The sequence below is a fragment of the Lygodium microphyllum genome, chromosome 18 (genome assembly GCF_053477565.2).
Source record: "Lygodium microphyllum isolate KBCC chromosome 18, Lygodium_microphyllum_v1.1.10, whole genome shotgun sequence".
Classification (NCBI taxonomy): Eukaryota; Viridiplantae; Streptophyta; class Polypodiopsida; order Schizaeales; family Lygodiaceae; genus Lygodium; species Lygodium microphyllum.
Window position 1 is genome coordinate 91,081,541 of NC_141152.1, and position 21,076 is coordinate 91,102,616.

Sequence of the window (21,076 nt, forward strand, 5' to 3'; positions counted from 1 at the left end):
AGACCCCGTTATCCAAATTTTAGACCATGGGGAGGAAATTGGAAACAACAGCAAGGATGGCAGTAAAATTCAAATTGGAATCAGCTAAATTGGAATCAACAAGTACCAAATACACAAATGGCACAGTTACTTGCACCATTGGTATAGCAAGGAGAGGTAGATAAAGCACCTCAGAGTAATCTGATTGAGGTTGAGGTTTCAGAAGTACAAGAGACAAATCAGGTGTTGGTGGAATGTTCTCCAGAATGTGATTGTCATCAATGTAAATCAGAGGAGCCTGAAGCAATGGCTGTTACACGTTCAAAATCAAAATTGAAATCACCACTAGATTGGGAAGTACAAAAGGAGGTTAGGAATGAGGTAGTAGAGGAAGTAGAGAAGGTTAGAACATCTGAAAAACAGCAAAGGCAACTTAAGATTGTGGCAAATTCAGAATTACCATCTGGAGCATTGTTTGAGGAATTACTAAATACTCCTATGCAGTTTACATTGGATTAGCTACTTTCTTTGGTGCCGATTTTCAGGGATAAATTTTATTCAGTAATACAAAAGACTCCTATTCCAAATTTTCAAACAACATTAAAGGATAATGTGGGGAGTTATCAAATCAGCCTAGATGATGTGGATTTCACTATACCTGCAATACAGTTGGAGTTTGATGGGTGCATATTTTCGGATGTTTTGCAGGACGGAGGCTTAGGGGTAAACATTTTGTCTGAAGCGGAATTTATGAAGATGTCAGATGCTAAGTTGGAACCTGCACCATTTCAAGTACGGATGGCAGATCAGAGGAGAGTGCAACTAGTCGAAATGTTGAGAGGGAAAATTCTAAAGGTACATGGGTTATCATTTAAAGCAAACTTTGTGGTGTTAAAAATGCAGGATGCAAGAAATGCCTATTCGATATTATTGGGAAGGCCATGGTTCCCGATCTGCGAAACTTAAGCAGGATTGGGAAAGGAATGAAGTCATTCTAAAGAAAGGGAAGCATTTAGTACTAATTTCGATGACTGCTAAAAAGAAGTTGTCAACATCAGAGAGACCTATGATGGCACAGACCATTGATTTAGCAGATGAAGTTGAAGATGAGGAAGAAGCATGGTATATGGATGCAAACCCGACAGTTATCCCCATGTTTGAGGTTGATGTGGAACGGATTGTAGAGAAGTATGTAGTACAGGAGGTTTCTGTGGGACAGGAGAAGAGGAATGGTGGTAAGATTGGTGTATTGGATACAGGTCAAACATCAATTCAGAATGCAGGACTTGACTCTGATATACAGGAAAAGAAGGATTCGGAATATTTGGATGAGGAGATGTCATCAAAAGAAGGAGTCACTAGAGCAGAAATTTTGTATGACAAACTGATGAATAAAGTTTCAAGAGTCAAGGAGGATGACTTGCAGGATCTAAATTTAGGGTCTGAAATCAATCCAAAAATGGTCAAGCTGAGTGTCAATTTGGATGCACAATTTAAGGAGGATCTCAGGAGATTGCTGCAGGAGTTCATTGATGTGTTTGCTTGGGACTATTCTGATTTAAAAGGGATGGATCCATAAGTATATAAGCACAGAATCAATTTGAGGGAAGATGCAGTTCCAGTAATTCAGCAGCGATATCGCATGAATCCAAATTATGCCAAACAGGTAAAGGAAGAGCTGGATAAACTTTTACAAGTGGGCTTCATTATACCTATTGATCAAGCAGAATGGTTGTCCCCAATTGTTGTCGTTCCAAAGAAGTCAGGAAAAATTCAAGTATGTGTAGATTATCGGAAATTAAATGCAGTCACTATTGTTGATCCATTCCCATTACCTTTTATGGATTCAATTCTGGATGATGTAGCAGGGCCTGAGATGTACAGCTTTCTTGATGGTTTTTCCGGATATAATCAGATTCAGATGGCTGAGGAAGATATAGCAAAAACTGCATTTGTAACAGAATGGGGTGCATTTGCATATATAGTATTGAGTTTTGGGTTAAAAAATGGACCACCATCATTTTCTAAAGCAGCTTTCAAGACATTTGAGCCATATTTGATAGAGTTCATGCGGATTTTCATGGATGATTTTTCAGTTTTTGGTAAAAAAGCTGAACATTTGGGATATCTCAGGAAATGTTTGGAGAGGTGTCGGCTGTTTAGAATGTCTCTTAATCCATACAAGTGTGCAATTGCAGTTCAAAGAGGGAACTTGTTAGGACACATCATTTCGGAAGAAGGTATGTCGATAGATTCAGATAAAATGAGTGCAATTCAGAAAGCAGCAGCACTGGACAATATGAAAGCAGTGCTAAGATTCATGGGCCAAATCAAATGGCACAGCAGGTATTTGAGGTATCTTGCAGATATTAGTGCACCATTGACACATTTGACCAAGAAGGATGTAGAGTTTGTTTGGGGGGAGGCCCAAGAGAAAGCATTTCAAGTGATGAAGAAGATGCTAGTTATTTCTCCCATTATTCAGCCACCAAATTGGCAGTTACCATTTCATGTGTTTGTTGACGCATCGGATATTGCAGTTGGGGCTGTTTTAATGCAGGAAAAGATCCGGGGATGGTTCAAACAAGTTTACTATGCAAGTCGGATGTTGAGGCCAGCTGAGAAAAATTATACCGTAACTGAGCGAGAAGCTTTGGGGATGATTTTCTCATTAGAAAAGTTCCGGCATTATTTGTTGGGGAACAAAGTTGTTTTTCATGTTGATCACCAAGCATTAATCTTTTTAGTGAGAAAGCCAAAATTGGAAGGCAGGTTGGCTAGATGGATGCTTCTGTTACAAGAATTTGATTATACAATACTTCACACACTAGGGAGTAAACATGTAGTCGCGGATTATTTGAGTAGGTTGGAGAATCAGCAAGAAATGCCTGGGGTGTCGGATAATCTTCCGGATGCGGAATTGTTTCAGATACAAGGGCAGCAGTATGACAATTGGTATGACCAAATGTTTCAATTTTTGACAGATGGGATTTTGAATGCAAGTATGACAACAGATTAGAAAAAGAAAATTTGCATTGAGGAGTAGACCATTTCTGATTATTGTGGGTGCATTATACCGAAAGGGACTAGATCAGATTATTCGCAGATGTGTACCAGATGAGGAACAAAGAGCTGTATTGCATGAGGCACATTTTGGAGCAACCGGAGGTCATTTTTCAGGTGAAATTACAAGAAGGAAAATCATGCAGGCTGGTTTATGGGGGCCATTGCTGATTAAAGATGCACATCAGTTTGCAAGGGAATGCTTACAATGTCAAAAGATTGGGCAGCCAACTTCAATGGATAGAATGCAAGATCATCCAATTATGCCACTTGAGCCTTTTCAAAAGTGGGGGACTAGATTTTGTTGGGCCCATTAAGCCTACAGCGAAAAGGACAGGAGCTAGATATATTTTGGTCGCAGCAAATTATGCTACTAAGTGGGTGGAAGCAATTCCGCTCAGAGATAATAAGGCGGCTAGTGTGGCTAGGTTTTTGTATAAGCAGATTATGACAAGGTTTGGATGTTCTATTGAGCTTGTATCTAATCAAGGACTTCATTTTTTGAATTCAGTTATAGAGGAATTGACATCTAAACATATGATTTTGCATAAGAAGTCTACCCCATATCACCCACAGGCCAATGGACTTGCAGAAAGTACAAACAAGGTGCTTGTCAGAATTCTGAAGAAAGTTGTTGAAGAAAACCGATCCGATTGCGATGACAAATTAGATTTTGCACTATGGTCGTTCAGAACTGCATACAAAGTTGTCACTGGCATGACGCCCTTCAAGTTAGTTTATGGCATTGAAGCAGTGGTGCCTAGTTTAAGGTTGGCAGTTGAGCATTGTCTAAGCCCTGAAGATTTAGTTTTGCATAGGCAAAGGCAGTTGTTGAGATTGGAGGAAGATTGGATTCAAAGTGCTTATGTCATGGAGGTAGCTTAGAACAGAAGGCAAGCTTGGATTGTAAGACATGTGAAATTCAAAAATTTTCAAAAAAATGATTGGGTCATGTTGTACAATTCCAAGCTTGGGCCACACCCAAGTAAGTTGAAATTGAGATACTATGGTCCTTATCAAATTGTTGAGGAGTTGGGCCAAGGTACTTTCAGATTATAGGATGCCTTTGGAACCTTGGTACCCAAGCCAGTGAATGGCTTTCGATTGAAGAAGTTTTATGGGAAAATACCAGACCTACCTCATTGGATGGTCAATAAAGCATCAGATATTTCTGTTAGATGGATTGAAGGAGTCTTGGATATGCCAGTATTAGTTCAGGCGGACTTTTATTGGAAGGAGACATTGGAGCAAGAGGTGGCATCCCTACGCATTAAAATTGATGAAGGTGCACAGGAAATAAGGGCTTTGAAAGAAGACAAGGTAAAGATGGAAGTTGATATGTAAGGGAAGTATGTGGACTTTCTTACGACTGCGAATGAATTCGGAATTTGGGCGGGAAATAGCAACAAATAAGCAATTTCATGAATTGGAGGAGAGGATGACTGAGCTCATTGCATAGAATAACTTCTTAAAGAATCGCATTACTCCATCAGTGGAATTGGAATAAGCTACCTTGGGTGGCCAGGAAGTCACTAGTATTTTAGTGTCTAATGCAAAATGCAGATGTATTGCGGGCTGAAGTTTTTGACTATGTCAAAGCTCTGCGGAATCAAACCTCATCTTTGTTACACCACCCAAGGTAGCTAAGTGGAAAAAGGATGGAAAAAGAGCAAAGACACGCAGGCGGCCTCTAAAGCTAAGTTGGGGTCAAAAGCGTAATTTTAAATAAAAGGCGCCTAAAAAAAAACTCCAAAAACTCGTGTAAAAGAGCGCCAGTCTCCCTTCTGTGCCAAGTGTAAAATATTAGATGGATGTAGACTAGAGGCATAAGGTTGGAAGAGGAAATAGAGAAAGGACCTTGCCACAACGGCCGGTCATGTAAATAAGGGATGGGTGGCTATGGAATTTTAGGATTTGTATATAAAGTTTAAAAAGTGAATGGAAGCTCATTCTTTGGTGTGTGGCTAACAAGAGTTTTCTTCTTCTTCTCTTCTTCTCTTCTCCTTGCTTATGTGTGCTCTTGAGAGAGGGAGTGTAAGAGTGTGAGAGAGTGAGTGTGTGGGAGTGAGGGATCAAGAGGGTGAAGCTCTTCACCATCTCCTCTTCTCTTCTTCTCTTCTTCTCTCTTTTCTCGCGTGCGCGGCTATGGTGGATGGAGCTTGGAGATGGAGGAGGCTTGAGGATGCTTGAGCTAGCAGCTAGGATCGTGGAGCTACCGGTGTGTGCGGGAGAGGAGGCAACTCATATCAGCATCAAGGTAAGCTCACTACACTCCTAGATATGGATGGCGCGTCGGCTATGTGAGAGATAGCCATTAGTGCTCTGCTTGGAACGCTTGAAGCAATAAGCGGTCCGTGGGTCTTGGCGGTTGAGCGAAAGCTCCCACATTTTGGTTCCGTTGTTGTGACCACAGATTCAAGCTTGAGCGCTTGTGCGCCTCATATCGAGCATTGAAGTAAGGGATTCATCCCCGAAACGGAGCTTAAGATAGGTAGGAAGTTTGGGTGTTTTGATCTTCAAAACAAGTAAGTATTTTGGGTTAGTTAGTTTGTTTGATGATTGGAAAACATGGAAAAATCATTTCAGTTTGTTACTTTCGATTCTTGTTGCATTTAGCGTAGGATAGGATTAGGAAATCGAATCGGGAAAGAGTAGGGTTTATCATTGCAAAACAGGGCAAAACAAGGCATAAATTATGCAAAAAATGATCAAAAACTTACTTGGGATACTTAATGTTGGCAAGTGAGTGATTGGGAGCGTCAAAACCTTACCCGAGAAGGGGTTTAAGAGCCAAGAGGCCAAGGCAAAGCTCATTTGCAACCATTGTATAGAGAGAGAGAGAGAGAGAGAGAGAGAGAGAGAGAGAGAGAGAGAGCCGCCGCAAAGATTCGATTCGATCTCGTCATTGGAGAGCCTACTGCTTACCTCAGATATACCAATTACTTCCCTTGGCACCCTAGTTAGGATCTGGAAGTTTGTGCTTGGAGTGATTCTCTAAATCGTGAGATTTGATCGAAATCGTCATTGCACTGCATTTATCGCACCGCGTTCGGCCCATCGAGCAGCCGTTTCTGGGCCGAGTTCCAAAATCGGCCCTCAGCCCTTGCTATTCGGCCAACTTGGCTCGGAAACCCTAATCGTTCCTTGGCCCAAAGTCTACTCGGCCCGTTCGAGTGACGACACTTCGTCCCATTGACCAACTCGGCCCATGCGATTCGGACATCCACTGCTCGGCCTGTTCGAGCGACCCAATTCAGCCCTCGGCCCACGCAAAACTCAGCCCTCGGATGAACCTGATTCGGCCCTTGGTCCCTGCAATTCGTACTAGTTGGGCCAAGTGTGAATTTGTCTCAAATTTTCAGAAATTTGACCTGATCCGGCTAGAGCTCAGCAGCGCAAACAGTCGCAAGTTCTGATGCTCGGAACTTGATTCTGGCGCACGGAATAGACAAAATCGTAAGGCGCAGCCGCTTAGCAGCTTGAGTAGGCTGTCGCAAGACCTAGAGACCTAGAGGCAGCCTGCTGAGCCATAAAACCCTAATTGGACAAAAAAACGAGCAAGGCAACGTAACAGAAAAACCCTAAACCCCGTCAAGATGGCCAGAGAATTGATCGAAAAAGCCTATCAGGCCCAAAACGAAGCGAGAGTGCGTAAGACGCTTAGAGATTGTTTGCCGCACTCACCTTGAATTTCCGCACTTGAAGTACACTTAAGGAAAACTGAAAGCCTGATTGAGCGCAAGTGCACTGGGAAGGACACACACTGAGTGGAGATAAATTGAGGATTGTATTTAATAAGTCAAGGAACTCACTCAGATAAACCACTCAAGGAACCTACCAATAGGAGAGGATCCAAAGACGTAGACAAACCATCAACACGCGAAGTAGGACCAAGCAAGCGGCGCCAACGAAGTGGATTTGACAAACCTACTCAACCTGATCGATAGCTTGGTGGAGCATGAGAACTCGACTATGGCAGAAGAAAGCTCAGACCGCAAGTCTAACGAGAAACTCGACTTAGGCGTCTTCCTAGAGGCTATTCAGTTAGCTGGTCAGTAGCTTTGATGCACACATCCGGTATGAGCACCACGGCAGGACATCAGATGCTATCATTGCAGACTTAGAAGAAGAGAGACAAATTCACACTCGGCCTAACTAGGGCTTTCTCGTGATCTGTTCGGTTTCTACTGGCTAAGTTCAGCACTCGCTGCATCTCACGCAACTCCGTGCTTTGCCTTTGGCTCCTAGTCTGTTGGTCTCTATTGTATTCGACTATGCTTTGCAATGCCTTGTGGGCTATCTTTTTCTTTTCTTCTAAGTTTGCGATGATAGCATCTGCTGTCCTGCCGCGGTGCCCATACCGGGCGTGCGCGTCGTAGCTACTAACCAGCTGTTGAATAGCCTCTGGAAAGACGCCTAAGTCGAGTTCCTCGTTAGACCTGCGGTCTGAGCTTTCTTCTGCCATAGTTGAGTTCTCATGCTCCACCAAGCTATCGATCAGGTTGAGTAGGTTTGTCAAATCCACTTCGTTGGCGCCGCTTGCTTGGTCCTACTTCTTGTGTTGATGGTTTGTCCACATCTTTGGGTCCTCTCCTATTGGTAGGTTTTTTGAGTGGTTTATCTGAGTGAGTTCCTTGACTTATTAAATACAATCCTCAATTTATCTCCACTCAATGTGTGTCCTTCCCAGTGCACTTGCGCTCAATCAGGCTTTCAATTTTTCTCAAGTGTACTTCACATGCGGAAATTCAAGGTGAGTGCGGCAAACAATCTCTAAGTGTCTTATGCACTCTCTCTTCGTTTTGGGCCTGATAGGCTTTGTCGATCAATTCTCTGGCCGTCTTGACGGCGTTTAGGGTTTTTCTGTTACATTGTCTTACTTGTTTTTTGGTCCAATCAGGGTTTTATGGCTCAGCGGGCTGCCTCTAGGTCTCTAGGTCTTGCAACAGTCTACTCAAGCTGCTAAGCGGCTGCGTCTTACAGTTTTATCTATTCCGTGCCCTAGAATCAAGTTCTGAGCATCAGGAGAACTTGCGATAGTTTGCACTGTTGAGCTCTAGCCGGATTAGGTCAAATTTTTGAAAATTTGAGACAAATTCACAGTCGGCCCAACTGGTCTGAATTGCAGGGGCCGAGTAGGTGACTCGGATGGGCCGAGGCGCACGGGCTGAGCGGTGGGCGTCTGAGTTGAGTGGGTTGAGTTGGTCAATGGGGTCGAGTGCCGTTACTCGGATGGGCCAAGTAGACTTTGGGCCGAGGGTTGATTAGGGTTTCCGGGCCAAGTCAGCCGAATGGCAAGGGCTGAGGGCCGATTCTGGGCCTCGGCCCAGAAACGGCTGCTCGGACGGGCTGAACGCAGCGCGATGAATGCAGTGCAACGACGATTTCGATCAAATCTAAATCGTGATTTCGATCAAATCTCACGATTTAGAGAATCACTCCAAGCACAAACTTCCAGATCCTAACTAGGGTGCCAAGGGAAGTGATTGGTATACCTGAGGTGAGCGGTAGGCTCTCCGATGACGAGATCGAATCAAATCTTTGCAGCAGCTCTCTCTCTCTCTCTCTCTCTCTCTCTCTCTCACTGCAATGGTTGCAAATGAGCTCTCCCTTGGCCTCTTAGCTCTTAAACCCCTTCCCGGGTAAGGTTCTGACGCTCCCAATCACTCACTTGCCGACATTAAGTATCCCAAGCAAGTTTTTTGTTATTTTTTGCATGATTTATGCCTTGTTTTGCCTTGTTTTGCAATGGTAAACCCTACCCTTTCCTGATTCGATTTCCTAATCCTATCCTACGCTAAATGCAACAAGAATCGAAAGCAACAAACTGAAATGATTTTTCCATGTTTTCCAATCATCAAACAAACTAACTAACCCAAAATACTTACTTGTTTCAAAGATCAAAACACCCAAACTTCCTATCTTAAGCTCCGTTTCAGGGATGAATCCCTTACTTCGATGCTTGATATGAGGCGCACAAGCGCTTAAGCTTGAATCTTTGGTTCTGGCAACGGAACCAAAATGTGGGAGCTTTCGCTCAACTGCCAAGACCCACGGACCGCTTATTGCTTCAAGTGTCCCAAGCCGAGCACTAATGGCTATCTCTCACATAGCTGATGCGCCATTCATATCCACGGGTGTAGTGAGCTTACCTTGATGCCGATATGAGTTGCCTCCTCTCCCGCACAAACCGGTAGCTCCACGATCCTAGCTGCTAGCTCAAGCATCCTCAAGCCTCCTCCATCTTCAAGTTTCATCCACCATAGCCGCGCCCACGAGAAAAGAGAAGAGAAGAGAAGAACAAGAAAACTCTTGTTAGCCACACATCAAAGAATGAGCTTTCATTCACTTTTTGAACTTTATATACAAACCATAAAATCCCATGGGCACCCATCCATTTTTTACATGACCAGCTGTTGTGGCAAGGTCCTTTCTCTATTTTCTTTTCTAGCCTTATGCCTCTAGTCTACATCCATCTAGAATTTTACACTTGGCACAGGACGAAGCCTGGCGTTCTTTTACACGAGTTTTTGGAGTTTTTTTAAAGGTGCCTTTCATTTAAAATTACACTTTTGGCCCCAGCTTAGCTTTAGAGGCCACCTGCGTGTCTTTGGTCTTTTTCCATCATTTTTCAATTGTTTGAGGAATAAACAATTAGTACACCACCCAAATAGGAGAAGGAAGGAGTCCTAAAGGCTGTGCTCAATGGAGGACCCCCTAGTGTGGTATGTGGTGGAAGCATAGGTACACTTAATGGAGGTTGAAAGAAATGTGTAGTGGAAGATGAGAGAGGGATGGGTGGAAGCCCAAATGGATTTGTGATGGGTAAAGATGTGGGAAACATCATTGGTTCCTTTTGTTCATTAAATGCAACAAAATGAGATATACCTACTCCAATATGACCATGAGAAACAAAGTCATTTGAAGGAAAAGGAAGAGAAGGGATAATTACAAGTTCTTGCTTCTTTTTTTAAACCTTGTATAGAGTTTTCAAAGAAATATCCATTTTCCTCATTACTTCCAAACCAAAAGATGTTATGTATTGTCCCTTCTTCGGGAGGATCTCCCGTACCACGAGGAATAGAAGAATCAGATAGCATAGAATTAGAATTGAGATTGTGTATACTTGGCACTAGATAAAAGAAATAAGATGAAAGTGGTATGTAATCTGTGCTTGTTTCCACTTGAGGATGGCCAGTCCGAAGTGGAGATTCCGTTGTACCTACATGATTAATAGTTCTATGCACCAAATCTAAAGGAGGAAACTCAGGCTTACCTCCAATCTGTTGCTACTGCTAAGCCCTATGCATAAGGATGAGATCATACTCAGCAACGATTGAAATCTTGTACAGTTGATGGACTCCATGATAGTCCGAAGTTTCTCCACCCATGGTAGATTTAGTAAAGGCAACCTAGGAGGCCCACCCCTGCTCATTTCTTGATGTGCTTGGTTGTGGAGTTTGGAGCGGTGTGTCGTTGTTCGAAGTCATTTGGACCTTTTGTTGTTCTTGTTTTGTGCGGATGAGCTCTTAGATAAGTCCAAGGTTTCTCAAAGAGAACTTGGCTCTGATACCATGTGACGAGATGCTCTAAACACAAAAATACAATACCTATCGTATGACAAAGCGCAAATTGATACCATAGAACACAATTAGGGTTAGGGTAACTCAGAGACAATGAATACAGAAAATAATGAAGTGAATGATTGCTGAATATACAATGCTCATGCAACAAAGGCACTATGTAGAGAGTGAATATTGTACCAAAAACTCTTGTATCTTGAGGATTAGGGCAGGGATAATGAGTTGGAGAGTGTGTCATACTTCGAACGAATCCCGAAACACAGCAAGGCAGCCTCCGAATGTCAAACACCAACAAACACAGCCAAGGAAGGTTGGATGTGATGTAGACGGTAGGCAAGAGAGAGAAAGACTAAAAACGTAGGTGAGGAGAGAGAACAGCAAAGCACAGCTTGTTTAGGCTGGGCGATAGCTGCAGGGAGAGAAAACTGCCAAATGCAGCCAACAAAGGCTAGGTGATAGCCTGCAGGAGAAGGCGACAGTTGAGGGGAGAGAAAACTGTGCAGCCGGCAGCTCCAAACAGCAAATGCAGGCTGGTTGATGATGTGGCAGGTTAGCAACAACAGGGAAAATCAACAGTAGCAATGAGGAGGGTGAAATCAACTCTAAACAGTGGGTGGAAGATTGAAAACATGTGCGAGACCTAAAATCTGCAAAAATGAGATTAAGGGAGAGCGGTGGGTTGCATGCCTATTTATAAAAAGTTTGGGGCACCCAAATTAGGGTTTTGCATGTGGGACACAATAACTCTCTAGGATCGTGTTTCTTTTTAAAGTAAAATGTTTTCTTCATTCATTAAGCATGTTTTGGGGTTGTTTAAGTCAAGCTAATGCATTTTTAGCTCAACAGTTATTGCTCTTCATTTCTTCCTATTTATGCAATGGCACTCGCTTCTTGTAGTCCTTGTAGAGGTGCCCCTTCTTGCGAGAAAAGTAGCATTGACCCTTATTTATTATGTGTGTCCCCTCTCTAAAGTAGCTAAGGCTCTCAAACGAGGACCGCCAAAATGAGATGGTAGACTTCCTTGTAATCATAAAGTAGATTCGTACTCAAGTAGCATAGCTGTTAAGTGTTGAAAAGTGATGGGAGATGCGGATATCCGAGCTCGTAAGACATTTGCCTCAAGCTTAGCAATCTTAGGTCAAGTCAAGTAAGCAAGCGCACTTGAGTCCAGATCAATAATAAGTAAGGTTATTATAAGAAATCAAGCTTAGGTCAAGTGCAAGCATAGTTGAAGTCTATGTAAGCTTAAGGCAAGCTTAGTTTGGTAGTAAGCTAGCAAATTTAATTGAGTTGAGATCAATAGGCAAGCTTAAGCTAAGGGTACATCAACAAGCCCAAGTTGAAGGTCAAGTAGACAAGATCACCTATTGGTCAAGTAGATGGTTTCAAGGGACTTATGGCAAGTAACCTTAATTGAATTTGAAGTCCAAGTGATTTGGTAGTCAAACTAGTCTACCTTGGATAAGAGACTTGAGTATCCCTGTCGATTGCAAGGAAACTTAAGCGAGTTAGGCGACCAACTTGGCAAGCAAGCAAGCTTGCTTCACCTTAGCTAAGCTTGGTTAACTAGGTGGACTTACTAGAGTAGGCCAAGTATGGTAAGCTTTATGTAAGTAAGCTTGCTTAGTTGAGGGCTGGTAGTGCCAACCCGACAGTTGGGCATGCATGCACTGATGGGCTAGCTAGGATACTTTGGTGATGGCACTATTTTCCATGTATGATGAATCAAGGAACGCATACAAGAATGTTTGGTACAACTCCTTATGGTATGCAGCAACCAATGCATGGTATGCAAGGCCCAATGTATTTGGGTATGGCTAGTAATATGCATAACCCCATGTATGGCAGCATTGGCATGATGTTTGGGGCACAAAGTGGCATGTTTGGTAACGCATCTACACCTTGAGTCTCATACAAATAGACGGCTTGACCATAGAGGCAATAGCTAGAGTGGCAGGAGAGGAAACTTCCATGCCTTGGCAAAGGTGATAGTTGGGGATATAGTAAGTATTGTGAAGCAGATCACCTTGTAAGTATATTTGATGGTGTGGTTCAATTTAGTAGATGCTCAGGATATTTGAGATGTGTAAATGTGGACTGTTCTTTGTATGCGAGATTCCTTTCTTGAGACATTCCTATGGCATTTTCAATGACATTTCTACAACACTTTTCAAAACATGTAGCATTTCCAAAGGCTACATAGCTATACAGCAAAGTGAGCATACTGCTTTGAAGAAGCACTTGTGTGTGTAGCTCAAAAACAAGCCCTTACTCACCATTCGTATGTGCAGCATAATAACAACCCTTATTAGGGATGTACTAGTCACTTTTTACACTCTACTTTTGTACACTTGAGTCACTTTACATGACTTGACTTTTCTAGGGAGATTTTGGTTTTCTAGAGATTTTTAAATATCCCCCCCTGCTGGACATTATGTTTCTACTGAGATTTTTCCACTTGAACCACCTGAGATTTCTCCAAAGACTTCTAGGTCTAGCAGATTCCCTGTAGAGATTCTTGTTTTCTCTAGAAAAAATCTCAATTCGACCACATCAGTTCTTTCTGGAGACTTTCTAGGGTCCAGCATCCACAAAGATTTTTGTTCTCTCTAAAAATATATTGTTGAAGACAAAGATGTGTGGAGATCTCTTAAGAGCCTTGTCCTTTCTAATAAAAGGTGCAATACCATTGTAAAGTTTCAAGTCAAGTAATAATAATGTGGTTTCTTTGTGCTCCTTGCTCTCATCCTGTTGTACTCAATCCATTTCATCTTACTCTACCATTCACTGGACTCCACCTCACTCCACATCGCCAACTCCACCCTGCACTCGACTCCACCTCTATTGCAAGATTCTCCACGGACTTCTATCTTCTCTTTGGCATTCTTTCTCTCCTCTCATTACATCTCCTTTCTTCAGTATTTCTTTCTCTCTCCTCTCTCTAACATTTCACTTTCATCCCCAGTTTCATGACTCTTCTCAACTTGGCTCAGATTTACTAGCAGGTGATATTTTCATCTCTTGGAAATCCCACTGATTCTTTCAAGACTTGCAATCCGCAAGATGATTCTGCTTTGTAATTACTTGTTTGGATATTCCCACTGACTCTTTCATGGCTTGCAATCTCCAAGATGATTCTTAAAGGGAGAGGGAGAGAGCTGATAAAGTTTCGCCATTTTGTTACAGATTGGTTTCACTGTTCTCGTTTTTCCTTGCTTATTGGCAACCTACATGGGACAGGCAGCTTACCTTTCTAAGTTCCCAGAGCATGTAAATGAAGCATTTTATAAGTCAATACCAGGTACCTCTCTTTTTGTTATGCCTGAAAAACAGTAAATGTATTGAGAATTGGTCTATATTATAGTTCATTGTCAGTATAGCTCTTCTGTTTTTGTTTCAAAACAGAATCTGTGTATTGGCCGATGTTTGTAGTGGCCACTCTATCTGCTGTGATTGCAAGTCAGGCAACCATCTCTGCAACTTTCTCGATCATCAAGCAAGCATCAGCTCTTGGGTGTTTCCCAAGGGTCAAGGTTATTCATACATCCAACAAAATGTTTGGTCAAATCTACATACCCGAGATAAATTGGATTCTGATGATTCTATGCATAATCATCACTGCAGGCTTCCAGAAAACAGCTCAAATTGGAAATGCATATGGCAAGTTCTGCTGCTTCTTAGTGTTGTCTTTTCTGCAAGAACGTAAGTTTGGTTTAAACAGTAACAAATTTGACCATCTGTGCAGGTACTGCTGTTATCATTGTTATGCTTGTGACTACAATCCTCATGACACTAGTAATGCTGTTGGTGTGGCGGAGTAACATTGTGTTGGTGATAGTCTTTGCTACTTTTTTTCTTGCAGTGGAGATGGTCTATTTATCATCTGTTCTGTGTAAGGTGGATCAAGGAGGTTGGGCACCTTTGGTGATTGCAGCTGTGTTCTTGATTGTTATGCATGTTTGGCATTATGGTACTTTGAAAAGGTATGAATTCGAGATGCAAAGCAAAGTGTCCATGGCATGGATACTAGGTCTAGGTCCTAGCCTGGGTCTTGTTAGGGTTCCAGGGATTGGATTTGTCTATACAGAACTTGCAAACGGTGTTCCACCCATATTTTCCCACTTCATCACACATTTACCAGCCGTTCACTCTGTTGTCATTTTTGTTTGCATCAAATACCTTCCTGTAAATACTGTTCCTCGTGAGGAGCGTTTTTTGACAAGGCGTATAGGTCCAAAAGGCTTCTACCTTTACAGATGTGTGGCTCGATATGGATACAAAGACTTGCACAAAAAGGATGATAAATTTGAACAGAATTTACTTGACCACCTTGCTGCATTTGTCAGAGAGAACCCGACTAATGAGCAGTCTGAGTCCAATGAAGGTGATTCCATTGAGGGATCTTTGAGCCCCCTGTTTCGATCATCAGGGTCAGTTCAGGAATCCATTCCACAGACTACTGTGGTGGTTGACCAGCTTGGAAATCACTCTGCACTGACATTCACAAGTGACTCTATACTTTCAGAAACATCAACAGGGAGGCCTCCAGGAAACCGAGTTAGGTTTGATATGAGGATGGCGACGGAAGAGGAAGAAGATGAACTGCAAGCTTTACTGAAAGCAAAGGAAGATGGTGTTGTTCACATCTTAGGGGATGTGGTGGTGAGAGCCAACAGAGAGGCAAATTTTATAAAGAAGGTGGCAGTTGACTATATTTATGCTTTTTTGAGGAGGATATGTAGAGAAAACAGTGCTACTTTAAACATTCCTCATGAAAGTCTCTTCAGCATAGGCCAAGTGTACCTTGTGTAAATTAAACATTACCACACACTATACAGTTCCTTTGTACTCAGCCTCACTTGGAACGTTGTACAAGGCTAATGCTGCATCTAACATGATGTGGCTGAGTGTAAAATTATTGTGAAGTAGCAAACCACAAGGGAAATAGTCGAGTTACCATGCACCATAACCTTCTTTAAGTTCAAAGCACTCACAGTTTGGCTTTGAAGAACTACTGTTAATTGATTGTCAGAAAGCTGTACCAACTGGTTCAGAGAAGCAGAAAGTTGAAATGGTTGATTTGTTGATTCAGTTGCAGTGTTCACAAGAAACATATTTGCTAGTAGGTACAAGAGCTTCTACCTCGAAAATTTTGAAGGGACTTTTGAATCAAATTACACGTATTTGCAATTTCTTATAAACTAAATTTTTTAACACGTATTTGAATCTACTATTAAAGGTACTTGAATCTATTAAAAACATTTTTAATAGTAGATTCAAATACCTTTAACCCAAAAATTTTGAGGGATTTTAAAACCAATATACATGTATTTGCCATTTTCATAACTAAGAAGTCTGTGAAAGTTAAGGTTTAAAATCTTCTTGTTTAAATTTTAAAGTATTTTTTGAAATTTTTGCAATTAATCTTACATTAAACCTAGGTTTTTCGTGAACACTAGTTGAAACTCTCTCCACCACTTGTATTAAAGCAAATCCAAAGCGTGTAGAATGAACAGATTGAGTCTTTCAGATTGAGTCTTTTTCTTGCTCAAAGCTTGTTGGGAATTTCACATGATGCATGGTGTAAAATAAAAAGAGAGATTTATATCAATCACAAAAAGTGGGGTGGAACTCTACCTTTATTGTGTTTTTTCTCGATTAGATTTTTAAAAAGATGCTTTAAATTCAAATTTGACTTTATGAAAACCTTTTTTTAAAAACATTTTAGTTATAAAATTGGCTAATGATATATATTTATAACAAAAATTGGACACATTTCAGCCTCTTCTTTTTTTCCATTGGTTGGAAAAAGATTATAATGGAACAATGGGCTATAAGACCAAAAGAGCTTAAATACAATTCTCAAGAGCATTACTTTTAAAGGGGACTTTTGGATGAGCTAGTAGGGAGTCTACCAAAAAGAAAGTTATTTCTTAAATTCTTGATGAATATTATGGCTATTGCTCGAAAAAGATTCCACAACTTCATTGATCATTCATATTTCCATGGTCACTAAACAAGATAAGTCTTCACATTGAGTTTGACATGAAAACCTACCAAGTTAACCCATTGCTCGAAAAAGATTCCACAACATTGATCATTCAGATTTCCATGGTCACCAAACAAGACAATCTTCACAATGAGTTTGCCATGAAAACCTACCAAGTCAACCCGTTTCCTTTAAAAAAGCCCACAAATTTTTGACTTGGCATTTCCATAGCAAGTGTTGAGTTTCATTCTATCATTTGCATAGAACACATAGTGGAGAGACCTTCCTCTTGCTTAACCTCTCCCTTATATGAAATTTATTCATTAAGGTCAATTCAATCTTCTTGAATGGTTATTCTTCTAAACCAATTTGATTCCCTTCTTCCATGTTCTCAACTTGGTGCAAGGGCATTTCTTCTACCAATATTCAAATATCTTAAAGAGATGTTGCCCTTCTAATCACTCCACTTGACACAAGCCCAAAGGACTATACCATTATCAAACATCAAGGACTTGAGTGGATGAGTGTTATATATGAAGGCAAATAGTCCTCCATTTGAGAAATCTCTCATATCTATAGCTTCTCTTTGTTAGTAAGGCTCCATCATTAGTTCAGAGGGCCACCTAGTTTCTCTTATTTGTTTGTGTTTGAGGTCATTAAAGTAAAATGAACTAAGAGCATCTATTGGGCTCTCAACATTGTACTTGAATAGATTGAACTTCAATTGCTCCTTGATCCTTCAAATAAGCCTCGATCTCTTGTAAAGATTTGGTATAGAATTTAATTATTAAGGTACAAATTAAGAGCACAAAGCAAATCATTGCTATCTTGGGTGCTAAGATTAATAAGAAGTTTCCTTTTATGAGCACAAGCTTTGCCATGTTTCTTTGACTTGTCTATGGTAGCATCATTACACATAATCCATTTGGTGACAAGGTTGGACGTAGTGCCTTTTGTATTGTCCCACACACATTTGATCTTCATGGTAAATTTGGGGTCTAATAAGACAAAGATATTTAAGAACAATGATAGCATTTCTTAGACCCACCATGAAATCTTAAAATACATTCAAGGGGGACAACGATTCAATGCCATAATATCTGTGATTATGACACCACAATTGATTGCCAATCACCAAGCTACATTATTGGCATAAATTCTACCCAAGTGTGTAGCCCTCCAAGTATTGCCTTGATGATAGTTATGTGATGTGTAGCTTGGCCATTGGGCTTCATCGAACATGGGACCTAAGTCCTATAATTGTGGGTCATTTTGTAGGGACTTCCATTTTTCTTTCTCATCATTGATCATACCACCATGACCAAGTAGTCCGCTTCTTCAATTGTTATATTTAAGTCCCCCATTAGTAGTGAGCACTTGTTATCTAGCTCCCCACTTAGTGAGGCCCATCGAGTCACTCTCTTGGTTGATGCATTTGAAAGTATATACTGAAACTACCAATGCTTGCTCACCATTAATCAGAACATTCATTACGAGAATTGAACCAACTACACTAGCAAAACTATCTTTGGTGATAGCTAGTCTCTAGTCATGAGCATTATGCCTCCCCTTCCTTGGGAACAACCCACATCACTAATGATATATCTGATCACAATGGGCTAATTTGGTTCATCCTCATCGACTTTGATTTCTTAAGGAGAAAGGATATCTAGCTTTTGTCTTTAAACAACTGAGTGCAATGCCTCTTTCCTTCTATTGGAAAATAGTAATGTGAGGTTGGAAATAGAAGTTTCTTTGTGATCCAATCCATGTTAATAATATATATCCTCAAAAATCCATTCATCTCCCTCAAGGGTTGCATAATAAATACAACTAGTGAAAGTCTTGCAAGCTTCTTGATTGATAAATTTTGTTTGGGTTTCTAATGCTTATTCCTTTGCTTATCCATTTTGGAATCCAAATTCTCATGATTGATGATCTTGCTTTTCCTGGGTAGCATCACTTCTTGGTGATTGCAATTGGCCAAGTGCTACCTCATGATGCACTTTTCTATCGTCATCTTTTGTAGTTTTCTTAACTACTACTATTTCTTTAGTGATGCTCGAATTATTGGCTACATTGCAAAATCCACACCTTTTCTTTAAGAACTTGCTGATGCACCCTAGCCTTTGATCCTCCAATATCTTTGGATAGTCTCAAGCAAAGTGGCCACCTTTCTTATAGAAGTAATAGTAATTCGAGAATGTGTGACCTCATAATGTACTGCAATGTCATCTAGTAAAAATTTAGGGTTTGGTAAAAGTCAAAGTCAAACTTTCCAAACCCTCTCATAAACATGGAATCGCCCCAAGGAACTCATCACACATTTTGTATACTACTCAAGGTTTAAGCCTTTGGGTGTCCAAAAATCTGTGGTATCACATTAAAGTTCTTATTACAACATCAAATATCCATAACATGATGGTGCAAGTTGCAAGGTAAAAAACAAACAAGATTAGATACCTTAGTACTCCATGTCATAAACTATGAGACTGTTTTTTCGATAGGTGGGTCAAAAGCTCAGCTAATCATAGTGTGTACTAGTGTGCCCCTCAAAATGTGTTTTAAAGCTATTAATAGGAATTGTAGTAGGTTCCCTTGACTAATTCCCAAGACTTAGAGACCGATATGCTTGACCTATCTAGCAACATTTCAGACCAAAAATCAACTTAGATAGCCTTGCATGGACCATCAAGCACTTGTATGATAGGTACGCTACCTTTATCCAATACTAAGTTGAAATAGGAGTGATACATCTACTTAAGGACTTGTTCTAGGATATTTTTCATCAACACATCTAGAGACCCTAAACTTTTGTGTGACCTTGACCATGCGAACTCTCCCTTACAAGATGATTTTGTCATTGACCTTGTAGGACACATAAAACAACTAGCTAACTTATGAAGTTTAGGGAAGGATTTTGTTCCATGATGTGCAACCTCATTAAGGAGAACTTGTACTCACTTTGGGCCCCTCTAAGAAAGTCCACCTTAACATTGAGGAAAGTAATTCAAAAACATTATAATAATATGACATTCACTTATTGATTCTTCTTTTAAGAAGTTGCATAAAGTAGCATGAAGCTCTTTAAGTTGTCAATAACTCATAATTAAGAGTAGAATGGTCAATACACAAAATTTGATGACTTGTATATAGATCAATCTTGACGTGTACAACATTTCCTCTATTAACATTCAGCTAAAAAGAGTCATAAAGGCATGAACTACATTTTGACACATTCTCATGTTTTGGAAGGAACATTCAAGAACAAATCTAGGAGAAGAAAAATACATAAAAGATTGAAGAGATTGTTGGATTGATATTATAGATGCATAAGATGTCACCTCCACATTGAGCTTGTTATAAGACATGGTGCACAAGAGATTTCCCCAATGTTCCCATTATTTCTTCCCACAATCTTTCTTTTGTCTATAGGATTTGCTTAAGGAACATATCTAAAGAAGAACTTGCTTATCTCAAACATTAACCCCCTCCTTGAGATGTAGTATTTCCATTTGAATAAGAAAAACTAAAAAGAAAATAAAAGAGAGCAAAGAAATATAAAATCTCCACCCTTAGATTACGTGCAACCAACCACAACATTGCACCTAGGGGTCCTTGAGTAGAGATACCTAGTAGCTCAACTACCTGACTCCATCTCTAACTTCCTAGTCCTTTTCCCACTACATAAATTTAGGGCACATCAAGGGTGGGATATCCCAAGATTTCTCCACGAAGTTATCACATTGGATTTCAGTGCAACCCATTCATCCCCTACACCTATTGGTTCCTCAAGTGTCGGACACATCTGAGGAATTTTGTCCTCTTGAAGCTAGACCCATCTCCTAGCTGACCATTGTAGGATAACCACCACCACCACTATACTGCCAGGTAGACCCACCTTGAGGAGAGCATATTTTTTGCTTGGAAGCACACTTGAAAAACAACTCGGAGCCATCAACATCGACAATCCCTTCTATTTCTCATCAATAGCTACCATCCCATACATTATGTTCCCATCCAATGAACTTTGCGCACCTCTAGGGCCTTATCCTCCACTCCATTCTACTACCTTCAACAAAGCATGCCATGGGACTAGCACTTAGCCAAGAAAGGGGGATAAATGTTAACCCAAAGAGATAACAAGTTGCAACAAGCCAGTTAAAGCTTATGGACAAGAAGTGAAGAAGATCAACTATTGGTGCTAGAATTTTTTTCTGAAAGAATTATGTATCCTTTTTACTTTATCATATTATTTTAGGCATCACAAGTCCACAAGGTGGATATTTGATGTTTTGATCTAACACTTGTGGATATGACTCTTATATGACTTTAACAAAATAAAGTGAGAGCTGAGCTTGCCTCCATGCAAATGTCTCGAGGTTGTAGGCAAGATAATTCATTTTTAAATACATCATGTCCAGAAGTCAAGGTAGATAGGCTCCCAAGTCCAAAGTGCAAT

The 21,076-nt window shown here is 40.7% G+C and overlaps 1 protein-coding gene across 3 annotated transcripts in view; it reads left to right on the top strand.

Moving 5' to 3' along the window:
- The window catches only part of LOC148021144 (potassium transporter 11-like), an 80,572-nt gene extending 64,804 nt beyond the window's left edge, over nucleotides 1-15,768 (top strand). Inside the window, exons 9-11 of one of the 3 annotated variants that reach the window (XM_087698989.1) lie at nucleotides 13,812-13,926; nucleotides 14,031-14,285; nucleotides 14,371-15,767. In XM_087698989.1, the coding sequence (XP_087555115.1) occupies nucleotides 13,812-13,926; nucleotides 14,031-14,285; nucleotides 14,371-15,437 (1,437 nt within the window). In that variant the 3' untranslated portion in view covers nucleotides 15,438-15,767. Of the gene's footprint in view, nucleotides 1-13,811; nucleotides 13,927-14,030; nucleotides 14,286-14,370 lie in introns of all 3 variants that reach the window. The other 2 variants (XM_087698991.1, XM_087698990.1) reach the window with 2 other exon arrangements.
- The last annotated feature ends 5,308 nt before the right edge of the window (nucleotides 15,769-21,076 follow it).